At 41.2% G+C, this 20,876-nt stretch overlaps 1 protein-coding gene across 1 annotated transcript in view; it reads right to left on the bottom strand.

Annotated features, from left to right (window-relative positions):
• Window positions 1-9,340: 9,340 nt before the first annotated feature.
• Window positions 9,341-20,876, bottom strand: part of LOC118361062 (uncharacterized) — a 31,188-nt gene continuing 19,652 nt past the window's right edge. The window contains exons 4-16 of the mRNA XM_052482836.1: window positions 19,214-19,256; window positions 19,034-19,129; window positions 18,640-18,752; window positions 18,432-18,507; window positions 16,043-16,230; window positions 15,863-15,915; window positions 15,659-15,750; window positions 14,792-15,542; window positions 13,151-13,259; window positions 11,211-11,273; window positions 10,994-11,113; window positions 10,729-10,831; window positions 9,341-10,418 (exon numbers count right to left, since the gene is read on the bottom strand). Of these exons, the coding sequence (XP_052338796.1) occupies window positions 10,740-10,831; window positions 10,994-11,113; window positions 11,211-11,273; window positions 13,151-13,259; window positions 14,792-15,542; window positions 15,659-15,750; window positions 15,863-15,915; window positions 16,043-16,230; window positions 18,432-18,507; window positions 18,640-18,752; window positions 19,034-19,129; window positions 19,214-19,256 (1,796 nt within the window). The 3' untranslated portion in view covers window positions 9,341-10,418; window positions 10,729-10,739. The remainder of the gene's footprint in view (window positions 10,419-10,728; window positions 10,832-10,993; window positions 11,114-11,210; window positions 11,274-13,150; window positions 13,260-14,791; window positions 15,543-15,658; window positions 15,751-15,862; window positions 15,916-16,042; window positions 16,231-18,431; window positions 18,508-18,639; window positions 18,753-19,033; window positions 19,130-19,213; window positions 19,257-20,876) is intronic.

Genomic DNA, 20,876 nt, shown 5'->3' with positions numbered 1-20,876 from the left:
CTGGGGAGGAGGTTACATCAATCATGACACTGCTATCTTTGCGGGCTGGAAGTTTTTTTTACAGACTCTTCCGGAAAGTAGCCTACTAAACCTAGACATGGTCTGAGTACGAACACTTAAAAATGCACATAAAATACAAATAAGAAAAAACATGATATTTCCTGTAAAAAAAAATCAAATATACTGTAGTTAGCCTAACTCTTTTGTGGTTTTAATTGAAAAAGTCGTCTTAAAAATATTATTAAAGTGCCTCTAAACTTCTACAGTTTGTTTTGGCACCTGCTGTAAGAGATTATCTTTATTGAATATCTAAATTTCACATACCTTCTGTATCAATTTTACACAGCCCTCCCCTTTGAAATCATACCCTATCTAACAAAAACGTACAGATGCAATATGTTGTAATGGGATCACGAATGGCATGGGGACACATTAGCCCGAGCAGCATACTCCGCTGGAGTCACAGACAACATCCCACACTGAGGGCATGGAGGCAATGGGCGGATCGGGCCATGCAAGGACAGCAAACAAATCATCTGTCTCTTTAACTAATCCTTCATCAAATGTCAGGATTAAACACAAATTTCTTCCGAGCCACGGCTCGAAAGAGAGAGTCAGAAGTAGGGTCTTAGATTAAATGCGGAAGACACATTTCAGTTGAATGCATTCAGTTGTACAACTGACTAGGTATCCTCCTTTCCCTTTCTCTTTTAGATGGGGCCAGTGGTGTAGTGAAAGGTGTACGCAGGTACACACTTTATACCCACTTATTTTTCAGTGGGCATTGAATATACTCACGTCTTAATCCCCACCATGCGCATCAAAATATTGTAGTGGAGGTGTACAGCATATACACCATTATCAATAAGGGATTTGGAACAGATAAGAATGTATAGCTTAAAATGTTGATAAACAATTATTTATTCACGTTTTAGAGCAACAATGTGCTCATTGTGGTACGTGCGAATGTTCCAAAATGCAATTTGCAAGAACACACCGTTCGAAAATGCGTGCCTCACATGCAAGCGGTTTCGTAGACAAAAATGGATTGGCCCGGACATTAGGCAGGATTAGGCAGATTGACTAGGGCCGCATTTTCAAGTGTAACTGACCAAGACACACCTCCAACAACACATAACATCTCACAGAATTCAATTTCTCTCAACCAGTGGCATATGGACATTTTAGGTGAGCGCTCAAAGGCAGGGTGCAACATATTTTTGCTTGTCCATTCCCAGCACAGTTCTCCAGAGAACTGGAGAGAAGAATCACTGCAGCGCTCCACCAATATTCCAGCAAAAAATATTATAACATAAATCATGTAGCAGATATACCCTATGCTAGAAGAATATGGTATTTTCTGTAGCCTACAGGCTGGAGATCAAATGAATGGCAATGTAATCAGAAGGACACTTTTTATATCATGCACGTTTCTCCAATCAAATAGCCTAAACTCAATGGCGCCCAATCAAATATAAAATGCTCTGACATCTTAATTAGCGTCATGTCCTGAAAACAGCACAGGTCAAAGTAAAATGGACAATATCGAATGGAGGCTTCTCACAACTGCTGTCCATGAGTTTTACCCCTTGTGCTAAACTGTCAAGATCAGTGGTTTCAAGAGTGTATCAGTCTATTTTTGACGAGCTGATCAAAACGAAATAAAAAAGACTTCTGCATTTCCCACTGTGTTAACACATCGATTCCCATTGAACATGGGCTCAGGATAACTCCTCATAACGTTGGGTAGCTGATATTAAGAGTTTAAATAGACACATTGACCTGGCCAAATAGTCACAGGGATCAGGTCTAAAAAAGGCAATGCAACTGACTGTTTTACACAACTAGCTCTCACAGTCTCAGGTCCGAATTAGACATTCAGCCATGTATCTCAAACGTCACATTGTGATGTGTTGAAGATTACATTTAGGCATTAACTCAGAATTCTTAAGGTTCGGGATAAGTTTAGTCGTTAACCCCCGAAATGTTACGGTTAAGTATTAACTCCGAATGGTTTAGGTAAGGGTTAAGGTTTGGCATAGGTTTAAAACAAATATCTAAAAACAACTTTCAGTGGTTGGATTAGAATTTGCAACCTTTGGAATTCGAGGCAGATGCTTAGGCCTAGACGTCTGTGTTTGGTTCAGATTTGGTCCAGTCTGGACTGTCCTTGATTTGGTCCAAAAACAGACATCTATAAAAAACGTACTTTCAACTTTTATTCAGAGCCCGAAAATTAACCTGATTTCAACATTTGAAAAAAAAATGGTATTTTAGATCATTTTCAGTTTTTTGCCTACTTGGAATTTTCTAGATTTACTGGGGTATAGGAGGGCAACACTTTCTATTTCTACCTGGCAGAATGATGTTATGATTAATTGCATCAATCCAGTGGCCATTTGTTTTGCAAACTACATATCATGTGCTACACACACACACACTGCTAACCAAACAGTGCCTGTGCACTTAAATTAAATGGTAACTACAGTCAACAAAACAATCTTAGATTATTTCCAGACATCAAAGTGGTCTCATTATGTGGTTAAAGCATTTTTAGGACTTAGAACATCAAATTGTTTTTCTACTTAAAATTGTGACTTTGAGAGCAAAAACCTGAAAGGATATAATAAAATCAAAAACCTGTGAATTTCTGACTCAGTTAACAGCCTCATTTATTGCTTTCAATGGTTGGCCTACTATTAGCCTACTTGTACAATACAGCTTGGGATGACCTGGCTGTGAAAGACCAATATGAGATGTATAATTGTATATAATTCAGAGTGTATGTCACTGTTTCTCATATAATGTTTTGGACAGGGCACCTTTCCTTCTCCAGGCGGGCCAGAACTTTTTCGTAAGATTTATATACCCAATTCTCCAGGAACCACTGCACTACTGGATGGGTAATGGCTATGGCCTGAGTCTGCAGCAATGACTTATATTTACACTAGATGACCTTCAGAGGGGGTGCTTATTTGAAGCCATGTCTTGGCACTTCCCCACCGTTGTAAAACATATTTTGGAACTATAGAAATGCCTTTATTAATGTCTACATTTGTTTTTGACACTTTTATTCTATTACAGACCCCTTATTGCATACTTCTAAATTAAATTATGTGAGTTAATATATACACAATAAAACGCTTAAATATCACATTTGCATAAGTATTCAGACATTTTACTCAGTACTTTGTTGAAACACCTTTGGCAGCGGTTAGAGCTTTGAGTTGTCTTGGCTATGACGCAACAAATTTGGCACACCTGTATTTGGGGAGTTTCTTCCATTTTTCTCTGCAAATCCTCTCAAGCACTGTCAGGTTGGATGGGGAGCGCCGCTGCTATTTTCAGGTCTCTCGAGAGATGTTCGACTGGGTTCACTCTGCAGGCTATCTCTGCAGTAGATTGCAACTCTGCCCCTTTTGCAGTTCTATCTTGTTGGAAAATATTGAAGTTGGGTATGGAAATTTCAGGATTTTTGGTGGCCTTCCTAAACCAGGATTCAGACACGGCCAGGTCATCAGTGTTGGCGGAGTGTGCTAAATCAGTGAATAAAGCAAACTTAGGCAGGAAGCTTCTAATGTTAACATGCATGAAACCAATGCTTTTACGGTTACAGAAGTCAACAAATGAGAGCGCCTGGGGAGTGGTGCTGGGAGATGCAGGGCCTGGGTTAACCTTTACATCACCAGAGGAACAGAGGAGGAGTAGGATAAGGGTACAGCTAAAGGCTATAAGAACTGGTTGTCTAGTGCGTTCGGAAAAGAGAGTAAAAGGAGCAGATTTTTGGGCTTGAAAGAATAGATTCAAGTAATGTACATACAAGGGTATGGTAGGATGTGAGTACAGTGGAAGTAAACCTAGGCATTGAGTGACAATGAGAGAGGTTTTGTCTCTAGAGGCACTAGTCTCTTGAAACTAGGGGGCACTATTTTTATTTTTGGAAAAATAACGTTCCCAAAGTAAACTGCCTATTTCTCAGGACCAGGTGCTAGAATATGCATATACACTCTAAAGTTTCCAAAACTGTAAAAATATTGTCTGTGAGTATAACAGAACTAATATTGCAGGCGAAATCCTTAGAAAAATCCAATCAGGAAGTGACCCTTATTTTGAAACCCCTGTCTTTCTATGCATCCCTATTGCCAATTGAAAGGGATATCAACCAGATTCCTTTTTCTACGTCTTCCCTAAGGTGTCTACAGCCTTTAGATGTAGTTTCACGCCTTTATGTTGAAGAATGAGCGTAAACGAACACATTGCGTAAGTGGCCAGCTGATGGCTCTCAGAGTGATTCTTGCGTAACAGAGAGCGGTAGCCATTTTTCCGGTCCTACTGAAAAGCCAACTGTCCTAGCTGATATATTATCGAATAGATATTTGAAAAAAACCTTGAGGATTGATTATAAAAAACGTTTGCCATGTTTCTGTCGATATTATGGATATAATTGTGATTTTTTTTCGACGTTGTTGTGACCGCTATTTCCGGTGGATTTCTGAACATAACATGACAAACAAACAGAGTTATTTTGGGTATAAAAATAATCTTTATGGAACAAAAGGAACATTTGCTGTCTAACTGGGAGTCTCGTCAGTGAAAACATCCGAAGATCATCAAAGGTAAACGGTTAATTTGATTGCTTTTCTGATTTTCGTGACCAAGCTTCCTGCTGCTAGCTGGACATAATGCTATGCTAGGCTATCGATAAACTTACACAAACACTTGTCTTGCTATCGCTGTAAAGCATAATTTCAAAATCTGAGACGACAGGGTGATTAACAAAAGGCTAAGCTGTGTTTCGCTATATTTCACTTGTGATTTCATTAATATTTTCAAGTAAGATTATTTGACCGTTGTACTATGCTAATTAGTGTAGTTGCTGACAATTCTCCCAGATCCGGGATGGGTAGTTCCAAAAGGTTTTAAGCCAGGTGAGGTCACTGCATGTGTGGAGGGTGGAACAAAAGGGCTATCTAAGGCATATTGGTTAAGACTGAGGGCTCTACAGTGAAATAAGACAAAAATCATTAACCAGAACAGCAATAGACAAGGTATATTGACATTGGGGAGAGGCATGTGTAGCCGAGTGATAATAGGGTCCAATGAGTAGCAATAGACCCAATTCAGTAGTCGCTAATATGCTAGGCGAGCTGGAGACACGCCGATTCAGACAGCTAGCAGGCCGGGGATAGCAGATGGGCCTCCGGCAACGTCACAACGGAGGAGCCTGTTGAAACCACCTCGGACGGTTATGTCGGCAGACCAGTCGTGATGGATCGACAGGGTTCCGTGTCAGCAGTAAAAGGGTCCAGGCCAATTGGCAAAAGAGGCTTAGTAGCCCAAGAATTGGCTGGTGGACCTCTTTGGCTAGCCAGGAGATGGGCCTAGCTCGAGGCTAGCTCCAGTCTAACTGGTGCTTGCTTCGGGACAGAGACGTTAGCCAGGAGTAGTCACTCGGATAGTAGCTAGCTAGCTGCATTTATTCGGTGTAAAGGTTCAGAGCTTGCAGTAGGAATCCGGAGATGTGGTAGAGAAAAAGCAGTCCGATATGCTCTGGGTTGATTTCGCGCTGTGCAGACTGCCAGGTATTGACCGAGCTGAGGCTGGCAGATGTCAGAGTTAACCGTGAAGACCGCTAGCAGTGGCATGACTACTAGCTAGTAGCTAGTTAGCTGGCTGGCTTCTGATGGGGGTTCAGATTCTAAAGTATAAAAATCCGTACCACATTGGGTGAGGCGAGTTGCAGGAGAGTATATTCAGTCCGTAGATGGAAAGTGAGCTTAAATTATTTACAAAATATATACAAAAAAACAAGGAAAAATTACTATGTACAGTGGACAAGACGGGACAAGACAAATACACGTCCGACTGCTATGCCATCTTGGATACTTGAGTGCTGCAGAGATGGCTGTCCTTCTGGAAGTTTCTCCCATATACTCAGAGGAGCTCTGGAGTTCTGTGAGAGTGACCATCGGGTTCTTGTTCACCTCCCTGACCAATAACCTTCTCCCCCTATTGCTCAGTTTGGCCAGGTGGCCAGCTCTACGAAGAGTCTTGGTGGTTTCAAACTACTTATATTTAAGAATGATGGTGGTTACTGTGTTCTTGGGGACCTTCAATGCTGTAAACATTTTTTGATACCCTTCACCAGATCTGTGCCTAGACACAATTCTGTCTGGGAGCTATGCGGACAATTCCTTCAACCTAATGGCTTGGTTTTTGTTCTGACATGCACTGTCAAATCTGGGACCTTATATAGACATGTGTGCCTTTCCAAATCATGTCAAATCAATTGAATTTACGACAGGTGGACTCCAGTCAAGTTGTAGAAACACATCATGGATGATCAATGGAAAAAGGATGCACCTGAGCTCAATTTTGAGTATCATAGCAAAGGGTCTGACTACTTATGTAAATGTGATATATATATATATATAATTTTGGCAAAACATTTTTTATATATATATATATATATATATAATTTTGGCAAAACATTTTTTTTCGCTTTGTCATTATGGGGTATTTTGTGTAGTGATGAGGGGGAAAAACATATAATCCATTTTAGAATATGGCTGTAACCTAACAAAATATGGAAAACGTGAAGGGTTCTGAACACTTTCCGAATGCACTGTAATTTTACCTTTATTTAACTAGGCAAGTCAGTTAAGAACAAATTCTTATTTTCAATGACGGCCTAGGAACAGTGGGTTAACTGCCTGTTCAGGGGCAGAATGACAGATTTGTAGCTTGTCAGCTCGGGGATTTGAACTTGCAACCTTCCGGTTACTAGTCCAACGGCTCTAACGGACTGTGGGCTCTCCTTCGCCATGGATGATGTGAGTAAGACATTTAAGCGTGTTAAACCTCCCAAGGCTGCCGGCCCAGACGGCATCCCTAGCTGTGTCCTCAGAGCATACGCAGACCAGCTGGCTGGATTCGGTCACATCTGCTCTTTGCAATGCCCTCTATTGCTCATCCTGTGTTTCCTCGACCTGCTGCACTCCCCCAGTACTCTCTCCCTCTCCCTCTTGCTCTCTCTGTATGTGTGTGTGTGATTGGGTGGGCAGAGACAGGTGTGCTGGAGTCAGAGCAGATCCCCACCAGCTGCAACCTGTTCCATAATCATATCTCTTTCACCCTCCCTCTCTCTCTCCCTCTCTACCGCACCTGCTGTCTCGACCTCTGAATGCTCGGCTATGAAAAGCCAACTGACATGTACTCCTGAAGTGCTGACCTGTTTCACCCTCTACAACCACTGTGATTATTATTTGACCCTGTTGATCATCTACGAACGTTTGAACATCTTGAAGAACGATCTGGCCTTAACCTGATAAGTCGACCCTCTACTTTTTCGAACATTCTGTTAAAAATCGCGCAACATTTCAGCGCCCTGCTACTCAGGCCAGGAATATAGTATATGCATATAATTAGTATGTGTGGATAGAAAACACTCGTTAACACGTTTATAAAACTGGTTAAATCACGGCTGTGACTATAACAGAATGTGCGTTTCATCGAAAAGTGCAGGAATATCTGATCACTGAAAATGGAAAAAAATATCCATCCGCGACTTCAAGGAATTGTTCAAAGTGAATCGAATTAAATGAGGCAGAGGTTGCAGTGCCTACAGCTTCCACACGTTGTCTAGAGTCTTGTCATTTGATTCGCAATTGATTCTTGATCTAACTGAATCAAGGGAATCGATTCCCTCCGGTCTCCAACCGGATGTTTTGGTCGAGCTCTCTCCAAGACATTTTTTCGAAACAGACACCTATAGAATTGACATCGCCTCCTGATGAATTTTATCGCTTATTAACGTGTACTAATACCTAAAGTTGCATTACAAAAGTATTTCGAAGTGTTTTGTGAAAGTTTATCGTCGACTTTTTGAATTAAAAAAAATGACGTTACGTTATGAAACGCTATTTTTTTTCGTTTATCACACAGTCTTCATAGATCGATATCTAGGCTATATATGGACCGATTTAATCGAAAAAAAGACCCAATAGTGATTATGGGACATCTAGGAGTGCCAACAAAGAAGATGGTCAAAGGTAATGAATGTTTTATATTTTATTTGTGCGGTTTGTGTAGCGACGACTATGCTAATTATTTTGTTTACGTCCCCTGCGGGTCTTTTGGGGTGTTACATGCTATCAGATAATAGCTTCTCATGCTTTCGCCGAAAAGCATTTTAAAAATCTGACTTGTTGCCTGGATTCACAACGAGTGTAGCTTTAATTCAATACCCTGCATGTGTATTTTAATGAACGTTTCTAATACTATTAGCATTTAGCGTAGCGCATTTGCATTTCCAGAGCTCTAGATGGGACGCCTGCGTGCCAGGTAGGACCAAGAGGTTAATGGCCATGCAATCTTATAATCTACATCCAGCACAGCCAGAAGAGGACTGGTCACCACTCAGAGGCTGGTTCCTCTCTAGGTCTCTTCCTAGGTTCCTGCCTTTCTAGGGAGTTTTTTCCTAGCCATCGTGCTTCTACATTTGCATTGCTTGCTGTTTGGGTTTTTGAGCTGGGTTTCTGTATAAGCCCTTTCTGACATCTGCTGATGTAAAAAGGTCTTTATTAATACATTTGATTGATTGATTGATTCTGCGTGGGTGATGAATCTCATCGGTGTTTAAGGTATTCCTTACTAACCTGACAAAGACCACAATGACCTACAGTACCATTAACGTTTCTCTCTTCTTCCCTGTCTTTCACTCCCACTCTCCCTTTCTCTCTACTGAAGTTTTCCTCTTCTTTATCTCCTTTTCCCCCCACCCCCTTTTTGTACGTACACAATTTGCACCATCAACATTCCTGCTAGGATATGATTGTGGTAATGCAGAGATTTGCAACAGCTCGGTAATGTCTGATCGATAGTAACACAAGGACTCTTTTCTTCCAGGACCGAAGCTGCCAGCGTGGGCCCTCCACATGCAAACCAGACAGGAGAATGAGGAACCTCACCAGTGCGATACCGAGATAACTTTAAAATGACTCATGCAATTATGTGTGCGGTTGTCTGTATACAAATCTTACTGTGAGATGTCCAATTTGAAAAGATACCTAAAGTGTTTGAACATTTGAAATATTTCCACCATATGACACTATCATACGTTGATTTGAAAAACATCTAGTGATAGGTGATGGAAAAGCCAGAAATCCCCCAGTGTTCCATCTCTGTGTTCACTGTGGTGTTGACTTCCTGTGACTGGGTCGGGGTGTCGGTTTCCCAGATGAACACAGCATCATAGGAGGGATTTCCACACTGTTGGTCTGGTCATGACAACATAGTCACTTTGCATAACATCCTGGACCGAAGACATGTTTCCAGGCAGTTTTATAATTCAAATAACCATGTTTTATTTTTCATAACATTGTTAAGGTATACTGCATATTCAGACTGCTTTAAAAAAAAAAATACACATTCAATATTGATTTTATAGCTAGTACACAACAGTGTCTCTAAGAGTTTGAAGATTGTTTACCTTCATTGGAAAAACAAAGGTGAACCATAGCATAAGTGTATAATATCCCAATGTCACATATTGAGAACACATTTGTATGCGGAGTAAACATGGTAGAGCAGTGTCTCTCAGAGCTTTCTCCAACACTGAGTACACTAAGTTCACATAGTTGCCTACTGACAATGAACATAATGGACTCTAATGACATTAGTAAAAAAGCAGAGATCAACGAGAGTCCATAATGGCTTCAGAACTATCGTGTTGTCCCCCCCCCCTCCACACTCTTACCCCCCACATCACCCCACCACATTGACACAAACTTTGTGGCAGCTGCAAGTGGAAAGTTAAGACTTGCAAAATATGTGCTTTCTGAAAACCAAAAAGAGGAAGAAGAACGTTTGGGGACGGGGTGAAGAACAATTTGTGACAAAAATAGCCAGGCGGAGTTGACAGTTCTGCCACGAAGTAGAAATGTATGAATATGTATGAGAGAACAAGATTAGTGTGAGAGAGAAGTAGAGATAGGGGTTACAGAGACAGCGAGAGCGAGAGAGTGGGAGAGAGAGAGAGATAAAGCCGGCGCTCTAGTACAGTGTCAACTCCCCTGTTTGGCCTTCTGAGACAACAGCAATACTGGGAAGTCAGCGTGAAATACATGATCAGTTGGAGGATAATTGAATACTAATCACAAGGTTATTATCTAGCTAGTCACTATCAAGGCTATTCCATTGAAATGCATAACGCCCACTAGCAAGAACCCTCTACTGAAAGGACAACAGTCAGATGGAAGAAGCTCTGTTCAAGTCTTTGACACTGTCTGTCCCTCTGTTCCAGCAAGGCAGACATTTTCATTGCAATGAGGGGTGATGAGGAGGGTGGAATACAGCCGTTAGATGTCCTCCTGTGGACTACAATGCCTTGATCCTTTTTTACATTGAACGTCACATGACTGAGGGAAGAGGAACAACAAAAAGAGGTCGAGGTCTAAGTGTAGTTATTTTACTCTCTTAATAAATGTCATTCAATCTGTGTTTCAGCAACACAGAGCTCCAGCCCAAGGGGTTTATGTGAAGACAATATTTTAATGCACAGTTTGTCTCACTTCCCTCACCCTCTCTTTAACCCTATTCTTAGATGAGGGACATTTCCTGTGAAAATAACACATTCTACTGACAATTACGTGTTTCCATCTCGTTGTGACATTCCGGCTACTTCTCAGACATTCAGTAAGCACAGTATAGTGCGTGTGAGCTACAGACCGGTGTGATTTTTATCCTTGACCGGTCATCTGTTTCACTTCTGTGGGCTCTTCCCCAGTTACTGTACTAAGAAGGTTGATCCTCTTTTCCTTCTGACGAGGAGCTAGAGGAGAACAAGAGAAAAGAATCCCACAGCTTGATACAAGACACACATTTGACTTGATGTGTGATCTTTCTATCGAGTTCTCTTTCACTTTCTCTCTCGCTCTCGCTCTCTCTCCCCCTTTCACTTCCCCTTCTCCCCCCTCTCTCTATCCATCCTTACCCTCTGTGTCTGTATCCAGCCTAGTCCACTTCCTCTTGGAACTCTGGCTGCTCTCTGACCCAGACAGACTGCTCTCCACTTCCTGGTCGTCTGAGTTGCTCCCTGCAGCCGTGCTTTGGGCTGACTGTAAATGTCAAACATTGACAAGATACTAACGGTCAATAACCTCAAATCAGTTTCAGTTTACAGACTGTGGACATATAGGGAGAGTAGACACTTGCCTTGCCGTTGGAGTAAAGTTGATTCTGTAATCCATAATTCAGAGCCTCAAGGAGCACCACTGTAATTACAGAGAAACATATCAAACAAAAAAAATGGTTTCTCCCAGTCTTCACCCGGGTACACACCCAAACTACGTACCATGAAGGCTGCCGGCCTCCAGCTGGAATGGCTGGATAAGAAAACAGGGCTCACAGTACAGGCATATAAGGAACATGTCTCAAACTACAAAGACGCTCTCCACAAGACCAAGTCTACCCACTACTCAAACATAATCAGTAAAGGTCATAATAACCTGAGAGTTTTCTTCTGCACAATCAAAAAGCTACAGTTCTACAGCCACAGAATGAATCCCCCCCCAATGCTACAGTTGACCTCTGTCGTCAGTAGCTGGACATCTTCCAAAACAAAATAGACAATAAAATAGATACAGCTCAAACAAAGTCCACTGAGCGAGCTCCTTCCATAGCCTCGACTCAGCAACCATTTCCTCCCTCTCCGCCTTCTCCCCTCTTGATGCTGAGTTCATCTCTGGTCTAGTCACCAAATACAAAGCTTCAACCTGCTCACTTGATCCTATGCCCACTTCCCTAGTCAAGACATGTCTTCCTGCAATCTCTCCCCTCACGGTTGTTAACGTGTCCTTCTGTTTTGACACTGTTCCACCTGATCTCAAACTGGCTGCAGTCCCACCCATTGTGAAAATAACAAGGACTTGACCCAGCTAACCTCAACAACCACAAGCTAATATCCAACATTCCCTTCATGGCCAATGTACCTTCCCAACTCCATCAGCACATGGCTTCCAATAACCTCTTTGAGCGTCTTCAATCGGGGTTTAGGGCCAATCACAGCATGGAAACGGCTCTGGTTCAAGTGGTAAACGATCTCTACTACTAGTAGATTACTCTGGCTGACTCTAGCAATCTAAACCTCCTCATCCTACTGAACTTCCTCCTTGAAAGAATGGAGAGGCCTCGGGTAATTATCGGAACAGCTCTAGCCTCGTTCAGGTCCTACCTGTTGGACAGGCAGCAGTTAGTGACCCTGGGACACTTCAAATCCGCCCATTATGCTGTCCGCCAGGGAGTCCCCTAAGGCTCAGACCTAGGGCCTCTCCTTTTCATCATCTACATCCTACCCCTCGGTTAAATCATCCATCAATACGGTCTGCAATCCCACTGTTACGCTGTTGACATGCAAATCTACGTTCACCTCTGACCTCCCCATCATCACTCATAAACTGTCTTCAAGAAATAAAATCATGGATGAGTTCAAACTTCCTGCTCAAGGTCCTCATATCAATATTCATATAATCTCATAATAGTAGAAACAAGTATCATTAATCACCCACGGACTGGTTCATAATAATGGACTATTTCACAATGACTAGTGCATAATAATGGACTGTTCCATAATAATGGGCTATTCCACCCACGGACTGGTTCATAATAATGGACTTTTCCAACCTGAGTTCCCACACATTGTTTCACATGATATGATTGCAAACGTGACTTTCCTTGAAATTAAGTTGCGGCAATGAGGTGGTTCCAGAACGAGGCAGAGAAAAGAAAAATAAAGTAATAAGATTTAATTTCAACAGTGTTAATAGTGGTTTTTTTTATTCAAGGGTTTGACAATTCAAGGAGTTGGTCTGATGGTTCACTCTGATGTCATCGGCCTCCCCCTTGATTGCGGCAACAATACAGAAACAATTGAGGACAAAAGAGTAACTTCTTTTGTGAGCCATGCTACTTTTTGTAATAGACATGTTTATATTTAATATTTGATTATTTCCTTGTGTATCTTGAAAGGTGCAAATAAAATGTATTATTATTATTATTATTATTATTATTATTATTATTATTATTATTATTATTATTATTATTATATGTACTTGTACACATACACATACAGCCTTGTCGCGGTGTTCTGTACCTGGATGCAGTGAGATGGTCAGAACAGGGTCTTTCCTGTCCTTAGACTCCTTTCCTGTTCTTTTATCTGTTTTCCCGTCAGCTTCCACCATCTCTGATTGCCCTCCCTCCTGCGAACGGGGTTAGACATATCAAATTACTAAATCACACACGTGTGTGTCAGTGGGGGGTCCTCAGAGGAGGAAGGGGAGGACCATCCTCCTCAGTGAATTTAAAAAAATGTAAATGGTAAAATATTGAAAAAGTCATCCTTTTTCAGATAAAACTATACTAAATGTATTCACACATCACCAAATAATGTATTAAAACACACTGTTTTGAAATCAAGGTCTACAGTAGCATCAACAGCACTCTGTAGGGTAGCAACATGGTGTAGCCGGAGGACAGTTTGCTTCCATCCTCCTTTTGGTGCATTGAATTCAATACAAAACCTAGAAGGCTCATGGTTCTCATCCCCTTCCATAGACTTACATAGTAATTATGACAACCTCTGGAAGACGTCCTCCAACCTATCAGAGCTCATGCAGCATGAACTGACATGTTGTCCACCCAATCAAAGGATCAGAGAATTAGTCTAGTATAAGCTACAGCTAGCTAGCACTGCAGTGCATAAAATGTGGTGCGTAATTGACTCAAAGAGAGAGAAATTCAAATACTTTTTTTCCAAAAACGAGGGTGGAAGAGAGAGAGAGAGAGATTTAATTATTTTCCTTCAGTTTCACTTACTTAGCTAGCAAATGCAGCTGGCTAGTTTAGTTACTCAAACACCCGGCTCAAACAGAGGGACGCTATGTTAACTAGCTGGCTATGACTTTCCAACACAACACTGGAACTCTTCCATGTCAAGGTAAGCTTTTAGTTTAATAATTTATTGCCACCGGGCCCGCCGGTGTAACTGCTTACTGCCAAAATACACTGTAACGTTACTGCATGATTGTAGCGAGTTTACTAACGCATTAGTTCTATTTGCTATGTTGACTAGGATGTTACTTTAGCTAACATGGGGACAATGATGTCGGCTGTGTGTAGCGGTTATGACATGATTTGGCTTGGAAAGTTTTTTTTGTCTGGTGACGCATAGAGAGTGCATAGAGGTGAGAAGGAATACAATATGGCTGCTATGAAAGTGACCTGTGTTTATGTGTGATACGGGATGTATTCATTATGCCGATTCTGTTGAAAAACTTTTCTTAAACGGAAGCAAACGAAACGGGGATATAAAATACCTGCATTTATCCAATAAAAACTTGTGTTTGCAACTGTTGGACTAATGATTACACCCTAAATAAGCTAGATACAGGCAAGAGTGTGCAAGACGGTATTGAATGTGTCACTGTCTGTCCATGTGTCACTGTCTGTCACCTCAAAATTTTCTCTCGACCTGTGTGCACCTACGTTGTAAACTTTCATTCATAGGCTAGGTTGTAGCAACCTCATGATGGGTATAGGGAAAACTCAAGTATCATGTAGTAGCCTAAACCTATCAATGTTACAGTGAAATGGTTGAATGGAGTATGAATGACAGTCATCCAACATGCTGTAATAGATAGGAATAATGCCATGGTCATGAAAAAAAACACTGGTGTGTGTGTTGGTTTGTCTATTTCACATGTTTATTGAGAGGAATGCTTCCGTAAAGTACCTTGAGGTTGTGATCACTGGGGCTTTGCCTCTGTTGGCTGGAGGGAGGTGTAGAAGAGGAGGATGAGGGAGGAGCAGGTGGAAAAGAAGAGGAAGAGGGAGGACTGGACTGGATCTGTGGGGAGGATTCTGTCCTCGTGGCACTGTTAGATGTCTCTCCCTCTATGTATACATCCTGCAGTGTGGGGTTGGCCTTGCTGTCCTGTGATGACTTACTGCTTTTGAACCTCCCAGGGTCAGACAGGTCCAGAGGAGAGTCAGCCCCTTTCAGCCCCTCCCCAAACACCCTCTCTGGCTGTACCAACACCTCCCGACATGGGTGCTGCACCCCCCGCCTGTCTTGGTCCTGGACCCGTGCAGCTGGGCTCTTCCCAGGCTTGGGCCAGGCCTGCCCAGTGCTCTGCCCCCTGCTCTGGTTGTTGCTGCTGCTCTGCTGGTGGAAGGTCTGGAGGTTGGGGTTAGGGTTGGGGTGGACCACCAGGCCATCGCCAACAGAGGTGGCCAGGGTGCCCCAGTCAGAGTGCTCGGGCAGGGGCCAGGGGACAGAGAGATGAGCACTCTTGATAGGAAATGGACGGTAGGGGACCGGGGCATGGACCAGGTCACATTTTTGCTTCTCATCTCCACGTAGAGAGGAGTAGGATAAAGAGGAGGAAGAAGGGAGAGGGGTGTTCTTCAGGACAAACAGGTGGGGGGGAATGGAGGGAGTGACAGGGTAGCGCTGCTGGCCAATTGTTTCCATACTATGGACTCTAAGAGAAGGGAAGGATGGGGGAAGAGGAGAAAGAGAGGGAAGAGAGGAAAAGGTTATAAGGTAAATGTGCTTCTCTTTTCACTATCTTTTGCTGTTATTGCCTCACTTGCTCACCTCTTCTCCCCAGTGTTGCCTCTGGCTGTACTTTGCTCTGGCCTCAATGCTTGTGGGATGGGAGTGGACATGAATAGAGGCTTATGGGATTTCTGTGTGCGTTAAGAAGGTAGATGGTGGCTGAGAGGGGACATTTTGACTTGTTCTATATTGATCCATATGTTCAGCTAATGATTTGTTTTTAAGACAAACAAAATCACTTACATAGGATTGTTTTCCATTCCATCCCTTCACATGTCTACGTTCAAGTAGCGTCTCTATTTTGTCAAAAAACCCAAAGAAGAAAACAAATCCTGATGATTATACTGGTGATAGTGATGAGTTATCATTAATTGACTCGAAATACTTTAAGTTCATGATGAGAAGTGTATTCTTTCCTCTCACCGTCAGCTACAAAGGAACGTCTGTGGCCCGTCTCAGTATTGACTATGGACAGCCCCGCAGTGGCGCCCTCTGGTGGCTGGCTGAGAGACCTGATGGCTGTGGCGTGTGGCACAGCAGAAGGTGAAATGTCAGCAGACTGCCTGACCTCCGGGGTTGCATCATGGGAGGAGGAATGTCCACCCTGACCCCTGAAATGACAAGAATGTTATGCTCCAACTAACAAGACAAAATCACATTTATTCACGCAAAGTTACACACAACAATAGGCTCACTTGTAATAAAACAGGCTGCGTATACAAAACGATAAGATAATCTTCCTAATATTGATTTGCACCCCCACCCTCCTTTTGCCCTCAGAACAGCCTCAATTCTTCGAGGCATGGACTCTACAAGGTGTCGAAAGCTTTCCACAGAGATGCTGGCCTATGTGGACTCCAATGTTTCCCACAGTTGTGTCAAGTTGGCTGGATGTCCTTTGGGGGTTGGCCCATTCTTGATACAAACGGGAAACTGTTGAGCGTGAAAAAACCCTGAAGTATTGCAGCTCTTGACACAAACCAGTGTGCCTGGCACCTACTACCATACCCCATTCAAAGGCACTTAAATCTTTTATCTTGCCCATTCACCCTCTGAATGGCACACACACAGTGTGTTCAGAAAGTATTCACACCCTTTAAACTTTTCCACATTTTGTTGTGTTACAGCATGATTTTAAAATAAATGGATTAAATTGAGATGTTGTGTCACTGGTCTACACACGATACTCCATAATGTCAAAGTGGAATTATGTTTTTAGAATTTTTTACAAATTCATTTAAAACGAAATGCTGAAATGTCTTGAGTTAATAAGTATTCAACCCCTTTGTTATGGCAAGCCAAAATTAGTTCAGGAGTACAAATGTGCTTAACAAGTCACATAATAAGTTGCATGGACTCACTCTGTGTGCAATAATAGTGTTTAACATGATTTTTTAGTGACTACTTTATTTATGTACCACACACATAATTATCTGTAAGGTCCCTCAGTCAAGCAGTGAAATTCAAACACAGATTTAACCACAAAGACCAGTGAGGTTTTGCAATTCCTTGCAAAGAAGGGCTACCTATTGGTAGACGGGTAAAACATTTAAAAGCAGTCACTGAATATCCCTTTGAGCATAGTGACGTTATTAATTACACTTTGGATGGTGTATCAATACACCCAGTCACTACAGAGATACAGGTGTCCTTCCTAACTCAGTTGCCGGAGAGGAAGGAAACCGCTCAGGGATTTCACCGTGAGGCCAATGGTGACTTTAAAACAATTACATCGTTTAATGGCTGTGATAGGAGAAAACTGAAGATGGATCAACAACATTGTAGTTACTCCACAATATTAACCTAAATGATAGAGTGAAATGAAGGAAGCCTGTACAAAATACAAATATTCCAAAACATGCATCCTGTTTGCAAAAGTAATAATGCAAAAAAATGCGAATACATGTACTTTATGTACACAACACAAAGCATTATGTTTGGGGCAAATCCAACAACACAAATCACTGAGTACCACTCTTCATATTTTCAAGCGTGGTGGTGGCTGCATCATGTTATGCGTATGCTTGTCATCGACAAGGACTAGGGAGCTTTTTAGGACAAAAAAAAACTGGAATGGAGCTAAGCACAGGCAAAATCCTAGAGGAAAACCTGTTTCAGTCTGCTTTCCAATAGACATTGGGAGAAAAATCCACCTTTCAGCAGGACAATAAACTAAAACGCAAGACCAAATCTAAACTGGAATTGCTTACCAAGACAAAATTGAATGTTACTGAGTGACTTAGTTAAGGTTTTGACTTAAATCAGCTTAAAAATCTATGGCAAGACTTGAAAATGGCTGTCTGGCAATGATCAACCACCAAGTAGACAGAGCTTGAAGAACATAAAAAATAATCATGTAAATATTGTACAATCCAGTTGTGCAAAACTCTTAAAGACTTACCCAGAAAGACTCACAGCTGTAATTGCTGCCAAAGGTGATTCTAACATGTACAGGTGTGAATACTTATGTAAATCAGACATTTCTGTATTTTATTTTCAATACAATTCTCCAAAATGTCGATAAACATGTTTTAACTTTGTTATTATGGGGTATTGCGTGTAGATGGATGAGATTTTTAATTTTTGTTGTTGTTGATGTTACACAACAAAATGTGGAACAAGTCAAGGGGTGTGAATACTTACAAATCCTTCTTTAACCCGTCTCCTCCCCTTCATCGACACTGATTGAAGTGGATTTATCAAGTGACATCAGTAAAGGATCATAGCTTTCAACTTGATTCACCAGGTCAGTCTATGTCATGGAAAGAGCAGGTGTTCATAATATTTTGGTCACTCTGTGCATATAACTCACTCTTGTGCTCCTCTCAGATGACTGACTTCCTCTTGCAGTCTCTGGTTCTCCATTTTCATTTTGTTCATCTTTCCCACTACAAAATAACCCACAGTCCATGGCTAATGTTTAAGTACTATACTGTAGCTATAAAATAAGCATTATTGTTGGATCTTTACACAATGCTTGAGATGCATGTGAAGGAGGGGTCGATGTGTTAGCTAGCTACCCAGGATGGAAATATGATGGAGGCTCTGGATCTGGGAGGTCTCATACTCCTGCTGCCTGCGGTTGGCCACGTCCTGAGTGACAGTACACCTGTCACAGAGCCCCGCCCTCAACCTGCAGCACAGAGGTCACCAGGGGGTCAAACATTGACACACATTCAGCAACACATTGTGTTAAGACAGCACACACTAAAACACCCTATTTTAATATTTCTTGTGGTTTAAAAAATATACTCTCATATTAGTTAGTATACTTTTTTGATATTGTATACTGCACTGTTGGGTAGGGCTTGCAAGTTAAGAATTTCACTGTACATGTGCATGTGAAAAATAAAACGTTCAGCTAAAAATACTAATATAGAATAGCCAAACACAGAGACACACAGAGGGACCCACCTATTTTCCAGCTGTTTGATGTTTTCTGTAAGTAACCTCTGGTGCTCTTTCAGCTGTTGGTTCTTGTTAAACAGCTCCTCCATTTGCTTTGTTTCACTACTCAGAGTAACACACCAAGAACTGCCATCACTACATCTCCCATATATCAACATGTCACCTTTAATGAAGTGCTTTACTCACCAGCTGTTTTTATTGTTCAGCTCCTGAAATGTCTCTTGCCACTCTAGAGAGAGAGAGAGAGAGAGAGAGAGAGAGAGAGAGAGAGAGAGAGAGAGAGAGAAAAAAATAGAGAAACATGTCAAATAGCTGTTTTCACATGTTGAGCTTCAATTTTACTTGTGAAACCACATTTTTAACATGTATTCAATTTAGTGTTCACATGTTAACACCACCTTTCCATATGAGGAGTATTACATGTTTTTCACCTCACATGTAGATTTGCACGTTCACAAACGAAAAACACTCACATGTAAAAATCTAATTTGCAGTTTCATATGTGAACATTTTTCATGTGAACTTGCAATTCCAGACATCAAAGTGAAAATCTAATTGAAAGTTTCACATGTAAAAAAAACCTCCACATTTATTCCACATTTATTCCAATGTTTGTAAATTCAGTAAATGTAAACAAACACTGTAAAGCGTAAAATAATAATAATAATTTTGATATCATGGATGGTCAGTCCGTTAATTGTAGTCTATGGATTTGAGTTGTTGCGTTTTTCAGCCCCATTGCTTTTTACCGAAACTGTGGCGGGGAGGGCACTTTGTTAATGTTTCAATTAAGGATTGACACTTTAAACTCCTTTAATAGAGTAATAGTGTTATTATATTGTGCAATCCTCAGTTGAGTGAGTTATTTTTGTGCCATTAATATCCAGTGTTGGGGAGTTGTAGATCAACTAGTAGTATTTTCGGTAGTTAATTAAAAACAATTGCCATGTAGTGGTGTAGCTAACTACTGGAACTTCACACTACTTTTCTTTGCTAAAATAAACTAAAACATGGGTGAAGATGGCAGCCTAATTCTCATTTGAAACATAGTTTTGTGTTTAATAGGCTAAATAACACATCCTGTTAACATCTAACTCCAGAGTGATCTATTCTTGCAATGTGAAGCCTATGAAATTTCATATTTAGATATGATCATTTTTCACTAAGTAGTTTGGATGTAGTGAACTACTTTTTCAAAGTAACTTTTGCTGGGTAACTATATTTTTCTAAAGGGTAGCTTTAAGTGTAGTTGAACCTTTTCCAGTGTGAAATAATAGCTTGGTAAACCATATTTTCAGAGTGGATTCCCCAACACTGTAAATAGCAAACAAAAGGTCTGATGTGGAGATCAACATTCTTAGTATTGCAAACAAAAATAATCATATTGAAAGCAAAACATAAACTCAAAAGTTACATTTTTTGTTCCAGTTGTAAGTTTTGACTCATTCATTCTAGCAACATAGAAACATACCACCCTTCATCCCACTGCTGATTTGCCTAAGCAGGTTCGGTCCTGGATGGGAGACCAGATATTGCTGGAAGTGGTGACAAATAAATGTGTGTTTGTTTGTTTTTCAGGGGAAAAATGTACATGTGAAACTTCACATGTCAAAAAACCACATCTGACTTGTGAAAATTTCACGGGGAAAAATTTAAAAAATCAATTCACAGGGGGAAATCTTTGCGTGATTTCCCGAAAACCACATGGCTATACTTGCATAATTAAGTGCTACACATTACAGACACTCAGCTTCCAGTATTACAAAGACATTATTTGCTGTTACAAAGACGTAATAAAGTTGTTAGTCCATTCACTCTTTTGTTTTCACTCACGTTTCAGAGTATCAGT

The sequence above is a fragment of the Oncorhynchus keta genome, chromosome 28 (assembly GCF_023373465.1).
Source record: "Oncorhynchus keta strain PuntledgeMale-10-30-2019 chromosome 28, Oket_V2, whole genome shotgun sequence".
Lineage (NCBI taxonomy): Eukaryota > Metazoa > Chordata > Actinopteri > Salmoniformes > Salmonidae > Oncorhynchus > Oncorhynchus keta.
This window is presented reverse-complemented; position numbering and strand designations above follow the sequence as displayed.